General features: G+C 39.5%; 2 protein-coding genes across 3 annotated transcripts in view; one reads left to right on the top strand and one right to left on the bottom strand.

Annotated features, from left to right (window-relative positions):
- Window positions 1–22,558, bottom strand: part of GARIN3 (golgi associated RAB2B interactor family member 3) — a 100,618-nt gene that overhangs the window by 11,794 nt on the left and 66,266 nt on the right. Inside the window, exons 2-4 of the mRNA XM_085001911.1 lie at window positions 14,244–14,342; window positions 11,895–11,952; window positions 7,730–8,353 (exon numbers count right to left, since the gene is read on the bottom strand). The gene's annotated coding sequence lies outside the window, so the exon portion shown is untranslated. The remainder of the gene's footprint in view (window positions 1–7,729; window positions 8,354–11,894; window positions 11,953–14,243; window positions 14,343–22,558) is intronic.
- ITK (IL2 inducible T cell kinase) overlaps window positions 8,013–22,558 on the top strand; it is a 71,408-nt gene continuing 56,862 nt past the window's right edge. For both annotated transcript variants that reach the window (XR_014830985.1, XM_021076697.2), the window contains exon 1: window positions 8,013–8,231. Coding sequence is in view for 1 of the 2 variants with exons in the window: in XM_021076697.2 (XP_020932356.1) it covers window positions 8,094–8,231 (138 nt within the window). In the remaining variant the exon portion in view is untranslated. The remainder of the gene's footprint in view (window positions 8,232–22,558) is intronic.

Below are 22,558 nucleotides of genomic sequence, written 5' to 3'. Positions count from 1 at the left end.
AGAAGGAGCAGGAGATACAATGAAGGTGGACCAGTAGACCCCCCAAAGAACTGAAGGTTGTACTCATGGGGAGTCAGACTGGCAGCTCCCACATCAGAGAACTGCTATCAGATGAATGGATTAAGATGATGTGGTACCTATACACAATGGAATACTACTCAGCCATAAAAAAGAATGAAAAAGTATCATTTGCAGTAACATGGATGCAACTAGAGATTCTCATATTATGTGAAATAAGTCAGAAAGAGGAAGAAAAATGCTATGTGATATCACTTATGTGTGGAATCTAAAATATGGCACAGATGAAACTATTTACAGAATAGAAACATACTCACTGACATGGATAACTGACTTGTAGTTGCCAAGGGAGAGGGGGAGGAAGCCGGATGGACTGTGAGTTTGGGAATAATAGATGCAAACTATCACATTTAGAATGGATAAGCAAGGAGGTTCTTACTGTACAGCACAGGGAACTATATACAATCTCTTGGGGTAGAACATGATGGAAGATAGTATGAGAAAAAGAATGTATATACATGTATGACTGGGTCATGATTTCTGCTGTACGGCAGAAATTGACACAATACTGTAAGTCAACTATACTCTAATAAAAATTAAACAATGACGTCATGTATTTTTTTAAAGTAGCTGAACCTGTAGTGCCAGGCTGAATGGGTATTTTTCTTCATTATAAGAGGTTAAAGGAGCTTTTCCAACTCAGTTTCACTGAGGTCTCAAAGGCCTAAAATGATACAACGAAAGCAATCAAATGCCTTTCTATCCTGTGATGGAATACCTTATCAGCCATGCTTGACACGAAAGGAAGCAAAATAAGTTCTGCCAGCAATAGTTTGTGCCCACCTGCAGTCTTTAGAAAACAAAAGCTTGACAAATCAAGAGAGAGAGTTTTGGGTACACCGTGCATTTCCTCTCACAACCCACCCAGGAAGAAGGGGAATAGGTGTTCACATCTACCAGAAGACAAGGGACAGGAACTTTAAAGGATTGTTCACTAGCTTGTCATAAGTGTCATAGAGTTTAGGAGATGGAGGACTGCTGCCTAAATCCCATTTGGAGAAACGTGAGGAAAAGCTTGTGAAAGAGCTCCTTGTTGTGTGTCAGAGGGAGAAGAGGCTGCACTTGGGGCCCATGGTACACCCATCAGGGAACACCTGAGTCTTCCACTAGAGCATGGGAGGGAAGTGACATTTTCAAGGAAAAATTTCCCAAGAGGACACTCAAGCTGGGCAAAGGGATCCCAACAGTATTAGAAGGAGCAGGAGATACAATGAAGGTGGACCAGTAGACCCCCCAAAGAACTGAAGGTTGTACTCATGGGGAGTCAGACTGGCAGCTCCCACATCAGAGAACTGCTATCAGATGAATGGATTAAGATGATGTGGTACCTATACACAATGGAATACTACTCAGCCATAAAAAAGAATGAAAAAGTATCATTTGCAGTAACATGGATGCAACTAGAGATTCTCATATTATGTGAAATAAGTCAGAAAGAGAAAGAAAAATGCTATGTGATATCACTTATGTGTGGAATCTAAAATATGGCACAGATGAAACTATTTACAGAATAGAAACATACTCACTGACATGGATAACTGATTTGTAGTTGCCAAGGGAGAGGGGGAGGAAGCCGGATGGACTGTGAGTTTGGGAATAATAGATGCAAACTATCACATTTAGAATGGATAAACAATGAGATCCTGCTGTATAGCACAGTGAATTATATCCAATCTCACGATAGAATATGAGAAAGAGAATGTATGTATATGTTTGTGTCAATTTTTTCTTTTGTGGGAAACTTTTGTCGTATCTTTATTTTCAGGGGGGTCTTTTTTTTTTTTAAGTCTTACACATTTCTTTATTTATTGTCTTTTTGTCTATTCTAGGGCCACACCTGTGGCATATGGAAGTTCTCAGGCTAGGGGTCATATCGGAACTGTAGCCACCGGCCTATACCACAGCAACGCAGGATCTGATTTAGAAATCAACTCCTCTTGATTTCTAATTTTAAAAAGAGCCCTCTGGGAGTTCCCGTCATGGCTCAGTGGTTAACAAATCTGACTAGGAACCATGATGTTGCGGGTTCAATCCCTGGCCTCGCTCAGTGGGTTAAGGATCCGGTGTTGCCGTGAGCTGTGGTGTAAGTTGCAGATGCGGCTCAGATCCTGTGTTGCTGTGGCTCTGGCATAGGCCGGTGGCTACAGTTCCAATTAGACCCCTAGCCTGGGAACTTCCATATGCCACAGGTGTGGCCCTAGAATAGACAAAAAGAAAATAAATCAAGAAATGTGTAAGACTTTAAAAAAAAAAAAGACCCCTCTGAAAATAAAGATACACACAACAAAAGTTTCCCACAAAAGAAAAAGCAACACTTGTGTATCCACCACATTCAGAGGATATCAGTCCCAGATTATGGCTGTGACCTTATTGAATTCAGTCCCTGTTTCCCTTCTTCCCCCTAAACGTGAGCCTGAAGGGATGAGTTGGGAACTAGGCTCATGGAGGGTGGCAGTTAGGACCTAGTAGAAAAGACAACTATGCTTAAGTGGAGGAAAAGTATTAAATGGAATATCTGTTTGGAGTTTTGGTTATTAGACTGAATTTCACAGGACTTTTTCTTAACTTTTTATGATGAAACATTTCAAATACACAGCAAAGAGAGGAGACTAAAGAACCACCAACCTCCCCACCACCCAGCTTCAGTCGTCAGCTCAGCCAAACATCTGTCATCTCTTCCCCTGCTGTCATTTCTCGATGATAACAAAGCAAATCTCATACATTTTACTATTTTTATCAATAATCATTTCAGTATGTTTCTGTAAAAATTAAGGACTTTTAAGATAAGAGCAATGACATTATCACATCTTGACAATTGTAGATAATTACTCATCAAATATACAGTCCATATTCTGATTTCTCAATTGTTTTACATCTTTATACAGTTGATTTGTTTGAATCTAAATCTAAACAATATTAGCACATGCTGAATATTTCTCTTAAAGTCTCTTTTAATCTATGTGTCCTCCCTCTGTCTTATTTGTTATGGATAAGGTGTCATTTGTCTTCAGGGATTTGGGTACAGGCATCCTGAGGTATCCACGGTGGATTGGTTCCAGGACCCTCAAGTGCCAAAATCCAAGGATGCTCAAGTCAGTTACATAAAATAGCATATTTGTTGTTGTTGTTGTTTTGTTTATTTGGCCATGCCCATGGTATATGGAAGTTCCCAGGCGAGGGACTGAACCTGTGCCACAGTGGCAACCCAAGCCATAGCTGTGACAATGCCAGATCTTTAACCCTCTGCACCACAAGATAACTCCAAAATGGCATTGTTTTTGTCTATAACCTACACAAATCCTCCTGTACACTTTAAATAATCTCTATATTACTTATAATACTTAATACAATATAAATGCTAAGTAGTTGTAAATATACTGTAAATGCTATGTCAATAGTTGCTGATGAGCAGTAAATTTGTGTTTTGCTTTTTGGAACTTTCTGGAATTTTTGTTTTTTGGCCTACAGTTGGTTGAATCCACATTTGTAGAATCTACAGATACGGAGGGTCCACTGTATTCTATGGATCTGTGAATTTCTGTACTGTCATATGTCATGTTCCTTTATCTCATATTTCCTGCAAACTCGAATTTAGATCTAGAGGTTTGATGAGATTAATGTTTGATTTTTTTTTGACAAGACTTCTGTGTAGGTGGTTTTGTGTACTTCCTATTGATCACAGCAGGAAATACATAATGTCTGGTTGTCTCTCTTTTTGTGCTGTTAAGATTGTTTGGTGTGTTACAATGTTATCAGTGCAATATATAAATTATAAATTTTCCTATTGGCTTTTCATGTAATGATTTTAGCAGCCATTGATGGTTGATGCCTGGATCCATTATGTCTTTAGGATTGCAAAATAGTGATATTTTATCACTCTTTCTTAATTTATTCATTGGATTTCTTCTGTAAAGAAGGATTTTCCATCGTTAAATATTTGATTACGAAACAAATATTTGTTTGTATTTGTAATCAAATACTGTAATCAAAGAGATACAGCTTTTTGGGGAAAAGAGGGAATATGTTTTATTCTTTACTTTGTTTTTCAGTTTATAGAATAATAAATTGGTTCTCCAGTATCCTCCAAAAGTGGTCAATAGGTTGGAATTTTTTTCCAAGTATTTCACAAACTCACGATTTTAATATTTTGACTATTCCTCAATTCGCTGCAATGAGTGAATTTGAACCCACCAATTTTCCATCTTTGACAAATAGGAGCTTCTTAAATTTGGATCCTGTGAATTGAATTTTTTCAGCCAAAAAAGAAGGGATTATTTTTATGTATGTTTTCCTGAGAGCAATGGGGAAAAATATTGGACCTCTTAAGGTTATGTTTAGGTAAGGACAAAGACCAGCCCCAGTGAGTGGGTTTGAAGGTGCTAGGAAAAAAGAATAGAATTACTTATAATTATACTCCATGGAGACATGGCAAATGACAGGCTCCTATTACAACAGCTACAGATGACATTTTGTTTACACACATGAGAACACTTTGTGAAGTCTGTAAATCTTCAAACCTCAGCAAATCCGATATAAATCTACCCTGCTCAAAGTACTTTACAGTCTAGTTTGGAATATGCGCTGTATTAGTTAAATTAGGTTTGCTGTTGGTGATAGAATCTCAAAACAATAGGGACTTAGAAAACAAAATTTCCTTTCTCTTTATGTTAAAGAAAAGTTCCTCCCAGGCTGCAAGGAGGATCTGGGTCATCAGGACCCCAGGATCTCTCTATCTTATGCTCCATTGTCCTCAACATGCAATTTCTACCTCATGATATAAGAGAGCTGCTCCAGCTCCAACCATCATATCCACATTCTAGTCAGTAGGAAGGAGGAAAAGGAGAATGAAAAGGGTATGATGATTGCCATTAAGGATATTTCCTTGAGTTGTGCTCATGATTTCTGCTCTGTTCAATCAGCTAAGAAACAGTTAACATGACTGAAAAATGCAATCTTTTTTTTTTTTTTTTTTTTTTGGTCTTGTAGTATTAAGGTTTTTTTTTTAAGTTTTATATTCTAGCTGACTTGATGCCTAGATACTCTTCATGGAGTAAATTACCTGGGAGGAAAAAGAAACTAGAACTTGGAGAAAATAGCAATTCCTATCTCAAGCCCATATTCAGAAGAGAAAAAATAAATAAATACTCCCTCTTTGGGGTAGTGTATTTCCATACATATATCTTAAAACCTCAGAATGAGGGGGCATTTAAAATATTCCCTCCTGAACAATCCCGTGTGTCTTGATTGTGCTGGGGCCTTCCAATATATGAGATGAAATTAAGCTGTGTTCTGGTAATATATAAGAAAAACACTTTCAATAATTGCACTCCAATGCAGCAATAATGATTGTTCTGTTTCATGATTTCTCCCTGTCTGGTATATGCTGTCTCTGTTCACACTGAGATTTCTTGATTATTTACTTTACTTGAGAAGTAAGATTCAAGATACTTTATGTCCTAATTCTAAGACAAGATACATGACCAGCATCCACCACTCAAAGAGTTTATAGGATTCAGTCTTCAAAAGAACCCTCACAAAGAGACCAAGGATCAGCAAGGGTAAGTCACTCACTCAAAGAGAAACAGCTTAGTAAGCAACAGAATTGGGATTCCACAATAATTCTGTCTTGTCTTCAGAGCCCATGTGTGCTTTGTATATGATGCCATTCTGAAGGATTTTCTTATTTTCTGCTCTTCCACTATGTTTTAGGGTGGAAAAGCAATCTGTCTGTAGCACAGAGAAACTTCTATGGGTATTCATTTAAATTTTGAAAACAATAAACTTTCTTTTTTTGGGGGGGGGTCTCTTTAGGGCTGCACCCATGGTATATGGAAGTTCCTAGCCTAGGGGTTGAATCGGAGCTGTAGCTATTGGACAACACCACAGCCACAGCCATGCAGGATCGGAGCCCCATCTGCAACCTACACCACAGCTCATGGCAATGCTGGATCCTTAACCCACTGAGCAAGGCCAGGAATCAAACCTGCTTCTTCATGGAGGCTAGTCAGATTAGTTTCTGCCGAGCCATGATGGGAATTCCTAAATTTTAAAAACAATTAATTTTAATATATTTCTCTTAAGTATTTTATACCCATTTTATGCTATAATTGTCAAAACCAGTTTGGTGATTATCAACACATTTTTCTTTTTTCTTTCTTTCCTTTTCTTTTTTTTCTTTTTTCTTTTTTTTTTGTCTTTTTGCCATTTCTTTTGCCGCTCCCGCGGCATATGGAGGTTCCCAGGCTAGGGGTCCAATCGGAGCTGTAGCTGCCAGCCTAGCCAGAGCCACAGCAACGTGGGATCCGAGCCGCATCTGCAACCTACACCACAGCTCACGGCAATGCCAGATCGTTAACCCACTGAGCAAGGGCAGGGATCGAACCAGCAACCTCATGGTTCCTAGTCAGATTCGTTAACCACTGTGCCATGACGGGAACTCCCTCTTTTTTCTCTTTCTTTTTTTTTTTTTTTTTTTTGGCCGCATATGCAGCACATGCAAGACACGTGCGCAGACAAGGGATCAAACCTGCACCACCGCAGTGACAACACCAGATCCTTCCTTAACCCACTGCACCACCAAGAAATTTCATCAACACATTTTTCTAAACATCCTTTTTATAGGCCAGGCACCATAATGATGTCTGAGTTTATAATGGTGAACAAAACCATACATAGTCCTTACCATTAGGGAGCTTCTGGACTAATGGGGGAGACAAACATTAACCTCAACAATCACCCTCTAAAAAGTGTAACTATCATAAGGGGTGTGGTATAAGGTGCCATTTGCATATAATTGGCGGGTTTGACTTGGTAAAACTAGGAAGGAGACTAGCAGTATAATTTAGAGTTAAAGCAGGCAAAGCACAGCAGTAAAGATGTTTTCAGGTAAAGTGAGCAGATGTTCAAAGTAGCATGTGAGCACACCTGAGAGCCCATGAGTGAGCTATGAGATGAGACTGGCAAGCAAGTTGGAAGGCAGCCCTACAGTGCTGCAGGTAGGGGCTGTTATTCCCCTTTGTAGGCAAAAAAAGCTGAGGCTTTCTGTTCTTGAGAAATTGGCTGCAGTCTCACAGCTAGTTAGCTGGTGGAAGCCAAGGTGTGGGAGGTAAGGATGTCCTTGTCCTAATCCTTACCTACCATTAGTTTACATGATAAACATACATTCGTTTACATGATAAAGGGGAATTGAGGTAGAATATGGAATTATGGTTGCTAATAAACAGATCTTGATATAGGAAGATTATTTTAGATTATCCAGGCAAACCCAAAGCCATCGTAAGGATCCTTAAATTTGAAGAGGAAGGCAGAAATGGTCAGAGTTGTATGAGTTGAGAGGACTTGACCTCCTAATGGTGGCTTCAAATGTAGACAAAGAGGGCCTCCAGTCAAGGTGCACAGGTAGTCCTAGAAGCTGGAAGGGGCAAGGAAACAGAGTCTACCCTAGAGATCCTCTAGAAAGGATGTCACAATCCTGCTGATATCTCGATTTTAGCCCAATGAGACCCATTTTACATTTCTGAACTACAGAACTGAAAGATAATGAAATTTGTGAGGCAGTAAACTTAAGGATAAGTTGTTACAGCAGCCAATGGAAAACTAATACACAAACTACACAACCTATGTGCATCATCTCCAGAGCCCATGTTCCTACCTCAACGGTTGAACAGGCTAACCCAGTAACTATAAAGATTAAACTCAAGGCCATCAGGTCATTTTGAGTCTAAAGTTCTTTAAAAATAATTTCTAAACCATGCAGCAAAGGGTATATATAATTTTTACATATGTCTCATAGTTTTATGAACTTCGAAAGGATGTGGTTATGGGCTTTGACATCAGAGAAGCTTTGCGATGTTGACTGACTGTTGATAGAGCGATAACATTGGAGGCACGTTGCCTTTGAACAAAGCTCTCTGAAGATCAACTGCCTCCCCGTCACAGTCCTTTCCCTGAAGCTGTTTGCTCTGGTTGTGCTGAGGGGTGATGCCCGAGGTGCATCACTTTTCAAGAACTGGATCATGAACAACTTTATCCTCCTGGAAGAGCAGCTCATCAAGAAATCCCAACAAAAGAGAAGAACTTCTCCTTCGAACTTTAAAGTCCGGTTCTTTGTTTTAACCAAAACCAGCCTGGCATATTTTGAGGACCGCCATGGGGTATGTGAGCACTTTCTTGTTCGTCTTTTTCTTAAACAGTACTTTAGAGTTTGGGCTGAATCATGAAGATATGCATAGAATAAAATACGAACACAGGGAACACGGATGTGCTTCTTAACCACCTAAAACGTACAGTAAGGGTAATTGGAAGAGAACATGGAGAAAAGTCAAGATACAGGATAATTGTATTAGGTGATTTTAGTTCTAAAAACTATAAAAGAACGTTTATTATCGTTAGCTTTGTCTTTTCCCTGCATGTTAAGTTTAACTTTTAAACTACATTTTTTTTATGGCAAATCAATGGCTAAGTGAAGGGTCCAATGTTAGCATTTTTATGGACTCAGTTTTATTTGTCTCAATCTCATTACTCACCTGACATTTGGAATAAGAGTCCCTGAGCATTTAACCGTCGAAAATTTGCAAGGCCTAGTGGTAAACCTCTTTATCCCTGGAGAACCTCCCAGGAGACTAGGAATCATGCATGAAGGGTTGTGCAGTACCAGGCAGAGGTTCTTATCCAGATTGCAGCTACTTACCTGTCAGTCTTTATATATCTAATGATATTCTTATGTTGTATAACATCAGTAATAGTAAAAGAGACAATGAATAATCCTAACAACATAGTTTGGTACAAAAAGCCCTGGAAGAGGGGTCAGGAGACCAAAGCCTACTTCTCTCTAGGTGAGTTAGCCTGGGCCAGTGTCTCTGCTTTACTCGTTAGGTTTTTTCTTTATGAAATGAAAGGACTGGAAATACTACCTACAACATTCCTTTCTTCTTCCTTTTTTTTTTCTATGAAGTAGCATTTGTATAGCTTTTGTTCGCATTTTTTCAAAGTGAGTTTGACTTCTTACTATGTCATTGTATTATTTTTCCATCACCAGGGAGGTGGGGAAAATGTTAGGTGCTTGATGGTCACTTAGAAACAAAGGTTATTTTCTTTCTTGGCTAGGATCTGACTAAGTAGGTGTAGGCACAAGTTTGGGGTCTCCTAAGAGCCAGGGTTTGTAGTGTTCAGTGAAATGGAGTCCTGAAGGGGACCAGACTGGGTATGGAGGCTATGGATGACTGGGCTTCTAAGACGCAGAAGAAATAATATTGCCTCTTCCTCAGAGGTGAAGAATCAACTTAGGCAGATTCTTACTGGTAATAATCCACCAACCAGTCAGGACGAATGTGGAATTACTTATGTGTAAGGCCCCTTTGGTAGGTATTCAATAAGTGTTGGTTGACAAAATTAATGGAGGGCCAAGAGCCAAGTTTTCATCTTGGAGAATTCATCATTTAGAGCTGATTAATCACACAGCATCAGTCAGCTTTTTCCTATTGTGAATAGGACATTAGAAACTCTTGTTTCATAGCCAAAGAGCAGTTGTTTACCTGTAAGTATTTCTTTCAAACGCAATTTTACAGTTTTCACCAATTTTTTTTTTCTGATTCAACACTCAACATAGCATCACCTCATGTAGTTAGTACCAATCATTTTTTGAGCATAATTGTGAACTGTTTGGTTGTGAATGCTGTACCATAGTATTTGCAAAGAGTAAATGGTCTTTTTTCAAAATTTTGTTTGTTGTCATTGGTATGCAGACAATGTTGTAGAATAATTCAGCTTCTTCATTCGAACACTATGAAAATTCTAAGACAATGAATTCATTCTGGGGAGCCCTGAGCTATAGTTTCTAATATTTCCATGTGGGAAATAGCAGATATATAATATACAAACCTCACATTCTTATTTTCTAATGTGTATGTTCTATATGCATAAATAATATTTTCAAAGTATTTCTTTAAATATTATAGAAATTTATGATTAGAAATTTTTCTAGGGTCACTGAGAAAAGTAAGATAAGTGGTTATTTTTTATTCTTCATGCCCTATGGATATTCCATTGCTTAAGACCATCAGTTTGCACACAAGAGTACATTGCGCATTGCCCATAAATAACAATAGCATTATACTGTGGGAAGAAAGTTTTAATTTTTTTTTTTTTTTGTCTTTTTGCCATTTCTTGAGCCGCTCTTGCGGCCTATGAAGGCTAGGGGTTGAATAGGAGCTGTAGACACTGGCCTACACCACAGTCACAGCATGGTAGGATCCAAGCCACGTCTGCGACCTATACCACAGCTCACGGCAACGCCGGATCTTTAACCCACTGAGCAAGGCCAGGGACCGAACCCGCAACCTCATGATTCCTAGTCGGATTCATTAACCACTGAGCCATGATGGGAACTCCCGAAGGTTTTAACTTTTAATTAAAGCCTCAATTTTGCCATCTGTAAAATGGGTGTGATGATAGTGTTCACTTCATGGGAAAAAATGGTAAAAATTAAGAGAGAATGTATTTAGACTAATCTATTTGAAATTACCACTTGGCAGATCAAAAAAAGATCAAATATTTGCAATTTCATATAGTTCAACTTAATATATAAAATACTTAGCCTAAGTTCTGTCACCTTGTGAAAATCTAGTAAAAAATAGGTATTATTTATATCATCATTTTATCTGTGAAGGAGCAAGCAAGGTGGCATAACACAATCAGTTTCAAATAAAGGGAAACATTAAATAATTCTTTAAAGTCAGGTTAACATCAGGGTCCTGGATTCTGTAACTAAATACAAGCTTGTGGAGAGAGACAGACATGCATCATGAACATGTGACACTGGGCCAACCTTTCTCCTCTTTGAGTCTCAGCTTCTGTTTCTCTTTTCTCATCATTGTGAAATGATGTTCATTGCAGCTCTAAAGTTCTCTGGATTTATGACATCACATAAAAATTGCTCCTACATACTCAGGAACAAATCCTTTAGTTCTGAAAAATAAGGATTTTTTTTTTCTAACTTCAAATATCCAGGCCCATTGTCTTCATAGTACATACTGATTGAGCCTTTTATTTGACCATGGATTTAGATCTGATGTCAGCTGCTTGCTGGGCAATGAGATATGCAAGTGTTTTCAGCGCAGCCAGGAAGCTACATCATCATGCTGAAGCAGGGGCCAGAAGGAAGCATAGAGTTTGTAGGTGGTGGCTCACGGGCAGCATGCTCTCAGACATCCCTTGTGCCAACCAATTTCTTAGCAAAGTGATCCCTGATGATGGACGTTCTTTAACAGAGGATGAGGAAAGATGAGGGTCCAGCGCTGTGGTGGTAATTTCTAATTATCATTGCAGTGGTAGTGGCAGGAGAGAGCATGGGAGAGCTTTGTTTGTAGTATTTGTCATTTTCTGTGCTATAAATCACCATGACAACCAGTTTCAAATCACTGATGTGAACGCAGATTTCCTGACATGGTGTACCAGCTCTCATGGGCCAACACAAGCAAACACCAGCACACCATTGGTAGGCTTCAAGAAACATCATCTCTAGAGAAGTGGTCACCTACCAAACAATGTGCTTAGCGGCACATGAAAGATATCCTTTTTAGGGGTAAAAGAGAGAAATTGGGGGGGGGGGTGCTCGGGCCTTTTGAGTAAGCATGGGATAGCAGAGGCAGCACAGAGGGGAGACAATTGTCACAGAGTGGTGAAGACCAGTGTAGTCGGCTAGAGCTAGATTTAAATGCTGTTTCTATCACTTTCTAGAGGCGGGATGTCAGGCAAGACGTTTAACTTCTTTAAGCCACTGTTTCCTGTTGTAAAGTAAGGACTCCAACACTACTTACCTCAAGCAATGTTGAGTCTTTCTGAGAAAATAGGACCATCTTGATCTTCTGAAAAGCCCTTGGGAGAAATGGAAAGGTTTACTTCTTTGAAGGACACCTGGCACCTTAGGAACCAAGGGCCCCATGCTCACCATGGCATGGGAGCCATTACCATCTAGATGGGACAGGAAAAACTGTCAGGATCACCATGCTAGTCAGTGTCTAGATAAGGGCTACCTCCTCCTGGACCCTTCGTTTTAGACTACAGTCTGATCTAGCAGCAGAAACATCTTTGTAGCATGCATCCTTCCTAACTTAAAGATGGCCAGTGGGAAGATAGTCCCCTCTCCTTGTACTTGGCAACATTACTGCACAGTGGTCAAAAACACAGCTTTTGGTGTCAGACAGATCTGGGTCAATGAGCAACTCCACCACTCAAGAGCTGTGGCTTTGCATATGTTAGTGTAACACTCCATGAAGCTATTTACATGTTTTGAAATAATTGAACGTTCCTTCTTGATATTGTTTCCTTTTAATGAGATGCAGGTCACCATTAATTTCATAATAATAACTGAATAACAGTAACTGAGTAACTGAGTACTTACTATGTGTCAGTCCCTGTGCTATATGTATCATTTCATCTGATCTTTACACCTGCCATGTAAGGTAGGAACTATTAATACCCCAATTTACAGGGCATGTGACTGAGGCAAAGAGAATTTAAATAACTCCCATTTGTCTCCAGAGCTTACACCGCCTCCCTGATAAGTTGTTCTTATGATTAGTGGCAGTTGCTCATAGGCAGGTGGGGCTCCACTGGATTATTGCCAAGTGTGCAATGCCTTCTTGCTCTAGAGTCCTCCATGTAAAGGGAATTCCTGAAAAATCAGCATCCATGCCACAAGGGTCTCCTGCAATGCAGTATGTTATGAGCTCTATCATTTCCACATATCCTCAGGACAAGTATTTGTCTTCATTCACTCTGGAAGCCCCTATCATGTGTCCAAAAAAAAAAAAAAAAAAAAAAAAGGGAGCCTTAGCAAGCTTTGCCATGAAAGTTCCTCTAGAATCTGTCCATTTCTTTCTATTTCCTAGAGTCATCTTCCTCATGGAAGCTGCCAGCATCTCTTACCTGGGATGGCTACCACCTCCTCATGGTTTCCCTGCACCCACTCTACCCCGCCCTTGCACCACCCCATTCCCCACACAGCTGGCAGTGTGGGCTTTTCACACGGTGACGGTGATCTCATCCTGATGATCCTCACCAGCAGCTGGAATGTCCCTTCAGTGGTTCTCCCTTTACCCTGAGAGTGGACACCGGACCCTCTTACATGGCCTCTCCCATCTCAGTTCGTGTTCCTTTTTTTTCCCATGTCACTGGGCTTCAATCACAGATTTTATTCAACTCTAAGACCTCCATTTAAACTGTCACTTGCTTGGGGAAGCCTTTCGTCATTTCCCTAGAGTGGATCATCTCCTCTTGTTATGTTCTACCGTAGCAGCCCAGACTCTTTTTTCAGAGCACCGGTCAGAGTGATTATTGTACCAATGTCATTCCCTCCATTACACTATAAGCTTTATAAGGGCTAGTACCCAATTTTCCCAGAACGGAATCACCTGTTTCTACCATAATATTCATTACACAAAATTCATTCATGTATTATTTGTGAAAGAAAGAAAAGAAGGGAAGGTAGGAAGGAGGAAAGAATGACATGAGGTACAAAAACAGTTGGAGAGGTTAGAGTTACACACATGAACCCCTAAAAGAATAAAAGAGTAAACTGTCTATTTTTCCTATAGGCAGCAATATGGGACTTCAAACAGGAGATTCCTGGGTGCAGGAGTATGTAGCTAGGACTCCCTGGAGGCAGAAGTTCATGGTCTAGCCATGAGAATTCAGGAGGCTGAAATTTTAATTTTGGTCAGATATATGTATATATATGGTATTTTTGTCTTTTTAGGGCCACACCCACAGTATATGGAGGTTCCCAGACTAGGAGTCGAATAGGAGCTGTAGCCACTGGCCTATGCCAGAGCCACAGCAATGCAGGATCCGAGCAGTGTCTAAGAACTACACCACAGCTCAGACAATGCCAGATCCTTAACCCGCTGAGCAAGGCCAGGGACTGAACCCACCTCCTCATGGATGCTAGTCGAGTTTGCTAACCACTGAACCATGAGGGGAACTCTGGGAGAGACATACTGAAACCAGTATGTGGGCCAGTCCCCACTCCCTGCAACTCTTTTTAGGAGAACCAGGCAACTCTATTCTCTTGTGCCCTCCACCCTATCTTACCCTTCCTTCCTTCCTTCCTTCCTTCCCTTTACAGGTCAAACCCTTTGTAGATAATACTGTTAAAGAATATTTACCAGAATATTTTTCTTGTGAATTTCACCACTCATGGTCTCTCTCCGCTTTGGCTCCTGCTGACTCTCAAGGCTCCATACAATCTACTATCCATGCCACACCTAGAATAAAATTTTAAAAGGAAAGATCAGGTATTAGACCCTACTTTAAAGCCCTCTGTGGCTGTCTACAGTATTTAAATTAATTCTCAACCATGGCCTATAAGACTCTTCATCTATTGTCCCTACTTGCCTTTCATATTCATTTATTCAAGTTCCTTCATCTGTCATCCATATGCTTCTATCTTATCTGCCTTTTTTATGAACTTTGAACACCCCCAGCCATGCTCCCCCTGGAGACTTTGCACAGGGGCAGGTATAGAGTGAGGTACACTTGGGGGGGCGGCTCACTTTCAGGTCCTGCAAGGGCAGGGTCTTTCCACTAGCTACTCCTACTGTCTGGAACCACCCCTACCTCCGGGTGTTGTAGGGTTGTTCTTTATATTTCCCATCTGTCCCCAGAATATTTTCCCAGCATTCTGTTTCTTTTCTCTTTTCAAAAAGTCTATAGATACTTAAACACATCAGTATCTGCACTTATTTATTGGGTTTATTGAAGTGCTTCCCAGTTTATTTTCTGTCTCTACATCTACTGAAAGGTCACTTCCATGAGCAACTACCTTGCTCATCCCTGTATCACTAACATCTAGAACAGGGCTGGACGGTTAATCAAGATCCAGTGACTGATTGAAGGTCACATAGCTCAAACTGAATTTAGAAGAACATCTAGAGGCTAAAAATATGGGCCTTGCCTACCCAGGCAAAGAAAAGTAAGAATCTAAAACAAACTACTTTGCACTTCAGGCCACTCAAAGCCAAAAATGTGCATTTTGATGCCTGCCTTGATGAAGTTTCTTTGTCAAATGATTTTTGCTTGTCTGATGCGATGTTGATATTTTATGAAGAGAACCACTGGATAGAGACTTCCAGTTTTAGAGGCAAATACTCTCATGTTAAAATTAGATTTGATTACTCAGGGACTGGTGTATCCATTAATCAGTTTCTGCAGTAAAAAAATAGGCCACAGGGCAAGAATATAAATGTGAGGGCTTAGTTCCTGACTCAGTCTGGAAGAAAGTTTTTTTAACAGGAAAGCACAAGAGCTTAGTTTCTTGAACCGTGAGGTTCACGTTAATACATGATGTCTTTCTCTCAATTTCAGAAGTAAACTCTACAAAAAGCCGTTTTAAAACTCTTCTCAAATTTTCATTCCATAATCCACATCTCCCATTTTCTCCACCAACTAGTAACACATTCTTTCACCCATCGATGAGTTTTTACACCTACTGAGAAAAGTAGATCTTCTGGGACCTAATTTTCATCAAGAGGTTAGTTTGGATTTGCCTTCACACCACTCAGGCCATCACTTAAAGTGATCTAGAGGGGGAAACAGAAGTTCTGACATAGTTTCCCATGCATATAAAATTCAGTTCCTTGAAATTCAGTAAAAGTTGTTGGTAATTTAATAGAACAAGAATCTGACTCAAACCCTAATGTTGCTGTATCATTCCTATTAACCTAAAGTTATTTATGGGTTAGCCTCTCATTCTATTTTCCCTTTTTTGACATTTAAAAGTCACAGAAATTATACCCGCTAATATAAAAATTCAAATATATGACCTTTCTCTCCAAAATGGTATATATCTGTGCCAAAGTTTTCTTCTTCTTATTATTAACCTAACACTGTATCAAGGAAATGTTTCTATTTTGATATATATAGATGTTCTCATTTGCTTAGCAAACACTTCCTGAGCACCTGCTATATGCTGGGGGCCGCAAGAGACTAGGAATACAGTGCTAAGTAACAGAGACAAAGTGTCCACCCTCAGGCTTACATACTAGTGGAGGAAACAGATGAAAAGCAAGTATATATATAGAGAGAAGATGTAGACCACAGTAGGTTCTATGGGAAAGACTACACAGTTTCTGGGGCTGAGTGGCAAGAGTGGTCAAGAGAAGAAACTTTTACCTAGGCTAATGCTTGAAAGACACGAAAAAGTTAGTCAAGCGAAAAAGTTAGTCAAGCGAAGAAATGAAGAAGAGCATTCCAGGCAGAAGGAACTACCAGTGTGAAGCCTTGAGGTAGGAAAAGGCCTTTGTGAGGGACAGACCCTTGAATATACAGAGTTCAAGAAAGGGGCTCTCACTGATGTCTAACAGCATCCCTCTTCCAGGCCTACTTTGTCTTTAATTATCCTACTCCATGTTTGGGTAGAAAAGTGCCTAGTGTACAAACAATGAGAACCTCAGACTTAACAATGAGCTTGGGCAACATTCAACAGCAAAGATGGAAAACAAGTTAGAATTAGGTTAAACCCACTTCAATTAATCTCAAGAAACAGAGCAGCAAACTTCATATCCCCATACTGCTAAGAAAAATTAATGAAGCAATTACACCCAATTGTTCTCCCAAACTCTTTTGTCTGAAGACACCAATTTATTGTCTCTGTGAGAATGATCTTTGCTCTCAGGCAGACATAAATTTTATGTAGTAGTAATCACACTACATGACAATTTTATATTCTTCCATTTATTCTTTTTCCATTATTTTTTGTGGATACATTTTCATTCATGGACTCCAAAGTAATCATTTGCTCAAATACACAATTTTTTGAAATGATTGAGTGGTTCATGTCAGGTATATAATTATCTATTTTCTGTACAGAACAAATTGACAAATGTATCTGTCACCTATTGTTTGACATTCAGGTTGTTTTCAGATATAGAGAAAACACTGAAAAATAATAGTACACCTAGTATAGAACCCTCTCCTTTGTAAAATCGGCTCCTAAGGATAAAGTTATATAGGATAACTGTGACACAGGATAGCATTTTCTGATCTATCATTCGTTGCTACATAACTTCCAAAGAGATTAATGCAATGCATAGGGCCACCAATAGTTAAGGGAACCCTTAGAGAAGGTAATGTTTCTAAGAAGAAACTTATGAAAACAAAAGTATCCCATTATTGTGGTGATCTTCAAATATACTGCTTTTATAGGTTTTTAATGATACAGTGAGAGAGAGGGAAAATAATCATCATTTGTACCTGGGTAAGATGATTTGACTTAAAGTCAGTCTTACATAAATGTAGATGACCTCACTACCTACATACAAGGATTGAAGGGGTGTCAAAAAGTCTTCTACTCTACAAAATATTAGTCTCCCTCGATGATCATTCTAGGGGGTCTGAAAGTTTCACACGAATAATCTCTTTGGTTTAGATCATCAAGCATCTTTATCAAGAAGAAAATGAGTTCCCACCTTGGCACAATGGGTTAAAAATCTGACTACAGAAGCTCAGGTCACTGTGGAGGCATGGATTCAAACCCAACCCAGTGCAGCAGGTTAAAGGCCCGGGTGTTGCCACAGGTGGGGCATAGGTTTCAGCTGCAGCTCAGATTCCATCCCTGGCCCAGGAACTTCCATATGCCGCAGGTACAGCTACAAAAATTAAGGAAAAATAAAAGCAAATAAAATACAGGAAGGCATCACATAAGCAATTTTTGACTGAACTGTAGAGGTCAGTTCTAATTTTAGATATGGCCAAAGAGACTGAAAGTCTCAAATATACTAATACTGTAATTCTAGAAAAGTGGGATGAGGTGAGAAAGCAACAACATAGAGTATGGCAGAATGGGGATGTGGTACTGATTAACCTGGGTGACAAGGTTAACCCTTGGCAAGTCCTTACCTGGGATTTGGGGGTTTTGTCTATAATATCAAGGGGTTGGACTAGATAGGTGATTTTCATACTTTTAACCCATTTCCGTAGATGAAATAGATAAAAGTGGAAGTGTTCTAGCTGAAGAAAAAACAAGGCGGCTATGCAGAACCCTAAACCTTGTGGCCTTACCCCTGACCTGCAAACATCACCAAAGGGCTTCCAATTCTATGACCTTGATCTCCCCAGGCTGTAAATTCAATCGCAGAAATGAAAAGATAAAGGCCAGTTTAGAAAGTCACTTTATCTTGAAACCTCATGTCTAACATAAAAGATTGGATTGAATGATTTCTAAAGACCCTTCCAGCCAAAAGCCAAGTGGAAATTATGTGGTCATATCTCACTGCCAGTGATATCAGGAATTCACAAACAGGCATAGAGATTAGTTAAATATGGAAAACTTTCCAGGAAGTAATACATCTGAGAGCTGGTTAATAACCATATGGCTGATAAAAAAAAACATGTTGTCAAAATCCCAGTATGACCCCAAAAATGCACCTGAAAAAAATAAGGCAAGCATTTCAAATGTAACCAACCTAAAATTTAGAATATATACCAATAGCTAAGGAGTCCTTGCTGTGTTTCAGGGCAATCAATGGATTAAGTACTTTACATGCATCATATCATAAATAGTCAAAATAACCACATGCATTAGGTCCTACTGTTATTCCCATCATAGTAATGAGAAAATAGAGGCTTGGAGAGCTCCGTATCTTTTCTTAGGCAATACCATTTGGGACAAATATTAAAGTTGGATTAAATGTCCTACAATGGGTATTTTCAGCTCTAAGCTTATTTGGGTCTGAGAAGACTTGTAATAGAAGCCACGGTGGCTGATAAGGGAGAGTTGGGGTAAGGACTCACTGGTGAAGTCCAACACTGCTGAAGTCCTAAGTGAGGACAAGTGGGAATGTTCCTGTTAGCCCCGCAGGTTTCCTTGAATGACAGCACAACATCATCATCAACAGCAACCAGCAACCGTAACCACGAGGAGAGAACCGACATATTCCTGTGGATTTGCTCATTTAATCCTCATGATTCTTTGGAAAAGATACAAGTCAGATTCTGTTTTAGAGAGAAAGTGATCAACACACAGAGAAGTTAAGCAATTGGCCCAAGGTCACAATAGTGGTTGTAAGTGTAAAAGAAACACATTGCCTTAAGATCAGTGATTCCCATACTTTGATCCCATACTGCTTCCTTGCCTGAAAGCAACCATCATAATCAAGTTCTTAATAGTTCCTCCAGTGATACTTCATGTATCTATATGCATCTTCAAATAAACTTTCTTCTTTCTCTCTTTTTTATACAATGGTAGCGTATTTTACATACACTTCTTAGCTTTTCTTTTGGTTGCTTAGCAATGCTTTTGAATGTGTGTGTCTTTTTAGGGCCGCACCCAGAGCATACGGAAATTCCCAAGCTAAAGGTGGAACCGTCTATGCCACAGCCACAGCCACGCCAGATCCAAGTTGTATATGTGACTTACCCCACAGCTCGTAGCAACCCTGGATCCTTAAGCCACTGAGAAAGGCCAGGGATCGAACCCACATCCTCATGGATACTAGTCTTGTTCGTTACTGCTGAGCCACGACAGGAACTCCCTGCTTAGCAGTACTTCTTGAAGATAAATCCATACTGATAGGAAAGGGGTCTTCTTTGGAGGTTTTTGTTTGTTTGTTTTTCTGTGGGGTTTTTTTGGTTGCAAAATACTTTGTTGTATGGATAAAAAATTATCTTGATGGACATTTAGTCTCTTTCCCTTTTTTCTGTTGTTGTTATTACGAACAATGAGGAATAAATAACCTTGTATGTATCTCACACTCTACGTGGATGAATATGGGGGGTTCTCAATCAGGGGCGATTTTGCCCAAATTGACAATGTCTGGAGAAATTTGGGGTTTTTATCACTGGGAGTATTATTATTAACTTTGGTGTAGAGCCAGGGATGTTGAGTATCCTACACTGCACAGGACACACAACAAAGAATTATCCAGCCCAAAATGTTAATAACGCCAAGGTTGAGGAACCTTGGTCTACAGAAAATATTTCTAGAAATGGAATTGCTATGTCAAGGGATAGGTGCATCTGTTATTTTGCTAAACCTGACCAAATTATTTACCAACCTACATTCCCCAGGGCCACGTGTGAACTGCTTGTTTTCTCAGAAACCTCAACCAACACTATTATCATATATTTTGATCTTTGCAAGGCTGATAGGCTTAAAAAAATGGTAACTGAGTAAAATTTATTTGCACTTCTGTTATAATAGTGATTGGGCATTTTTCTGTATATTTAACAGCAATTCATATTCCTTTGGTTCATTTTCCTCTAACATTGGTAGTTATCTTCACTAATAATTTGTAGGTGCTCTCTATTAGTTAAACCATTTGTGAAGACTGGTTTTAACTTACCTTTTCATCATCAAGAAGTTTTTATCTACTTGCCAATCATTCTAGGACTATCATTTAAATCATTTCTATTAAAAGTTTCATAACAAGGTCCACAAATATCACTTTCTTTTGCACACTCGGTCTTATCTGATCTTCCCTCAATGAACCAAGTTAACATATTACTTGAACATTATCTCTGTGCAGGGAGTTTCTTCCTGAAATCCAATGAACTTGTTATTCATTTACATATCTTGGCTACTGACATGCCAGTATTTAAAAGGGAGATATAAAAATATACTCTTTCAAATTCATTAAACATCTGACATGCTCTATTCTGGAAAGAAGGAGAACTTTCAAAGAGCATTCCCAGACTAGAGACACTGAGAAACAAAATGTGCAGGTCACTTTGAGAATCTATTCTGTACTGACATAGCACTTAGTTCTTGCTCGGAATTTCCACATACGTCTGCTTTTTTTTTTTTTAATCTCTACCCACTTTTGTAAGCAGATTTAAACAAAGGTGCTTTTTTAAGTATAGGGCCCCTAATATCATTGTCTAAAGTGAATGAGGCTTGGAAGTGATGCCTGAACTACTGCTTCACTTGTAAGATAAATATACCCACATAAAAGCACGCAGGGTTGCTTTATTAGAATCTATGGAGAGAATGGCCATTGCTCAAGAACATGAGAGGAACTTGAACCTCCATGAATACAGAAGAGCAGGTGGGGTGGCAGGTGCTGCCTGGCTGCTGCTGACTGCTAATGGGGTCATGGGATTACAAGGGCAAAGAGCTGCATCATTTTTGCATACCCAGCATTTGATGTGTACCACACTTCACCTGCTCCCATTCATCTGCCAAAACTGTATTACAGTGTCGTGTTTTTAAACTTTCTGCTTTAAAATACCATTTTCATTTTTCTGCTTAGTCCATTTACATGGCCATTGTAACAACTTTACCTAATACAGTAACCTATCTTAGACTGCCGAGGTCTGTCAGATGTCATCCACCAGTGGAGCACTCTTCTTTCTTGCATTATTTGAGTACTGCACACACTAAGACATTTTATTATCCCCCCCCAATGAGATGATGTCCCATCTATTGCTGCAGACCTGATTTTTACATTTAATATATATTTCTGTCCCTCCATTTAGGTCAACTTTACTCTTTACTGATGGCCACAGAGTAATCACAAGAGGGACAAACCATAAGTAACCCTTTGTCTGTTGATGGATATTTCGGTTTCTCTAGGCTTTTTAGGATAAATAATGCCACAGTGAACATCCTGTTTTCCTATGCCTTTATATATTTTGAACATATGTCTCCATAGGATTAACCCTGCAAGTGAAATGTATGTATTTATTTTAGTCAATGGTTTTTAAATACAAGAAAAGAAGTACAGATACATGGTAAAATACTGAAGCAGTCTAGAAGGATATGAGGTGTAAAGAAAAGCTCTTTTTCTATTTCCTGTTCCCAAATTCTAGAACTACTTACATGAGTATCTGCTCTTAATAGTTGCTTGTGAGAAAATGCATTTTTTTTTTTTTTTTTTTTGCCATTTCTTGGGCTGCTCCCGCGGCATATGGAGGTTCCCAGGCTAGGGGTCTAATCGGAGCCGTAGCTGCCAGCCTACACCAGAGCCACAGCAATGCGGGATCCGAGCAGCGTCTGCAACCTACACCACAGCTCACGGCAATGCCAGATCGTTAACCCACTGAGCAAGGCCAGGGATTGAACCCGCAACCTCATGGTTCCTAGTCGGATTCGTTAACCACTGCGCCACAACGGGAACTCCCAGAAAATGCATTCTTAACTGCCCTCTGGAAACTGTATGAGAGTATAGTCCTTTTTCTTTTCTTTTCTTTTTTTTTTTTTTTTTTTGGTAGGGATGCATAAAATCCTCACTTTTTTTTCTGATAGTCAGGGCGCTATTACTGATGAAATTGCAGACTTTAAGGGAAGCTCAAGTGTTTTCCGCACAGCAGAACCAGCCTCATCACAAGCCACAATGTGAAACACTGAGGTGGGGAAAGCCTCTGGTTTAGCTATGACTAAGGGTCTTGTGGAAGAAAGGAAAGAAAGGTGTGGGACAGATCAGAGTTTCCTGGCTTTGAGTGGGTCCAGAAACCTCAAAAATCTGCTACCTTAGCTCCACATCTT

This window comes from Sus scrofa, chromosome 16 (genome assembly GCF_054392235.1).
Source record: "Sus scrofa isolate SSC_HxYL_T2T_F1_AM1 chromosome 16, Sscrofa_HxYL_maternal_Yorkshire_Landrace_v2.0, whole genome shotgun sequence".
NCBI classification, from domain to species: Eukaryota; Metazoa; Chordata; class Mammalia; order Artiodactyla; family Suidae; genus Sus; species Sus scrofa.
The sequence above is the reverse complement of the archived record's forward strand: the minus strand, read 5'-3'. Positions and strand labels throughout refer to the sequence as shown.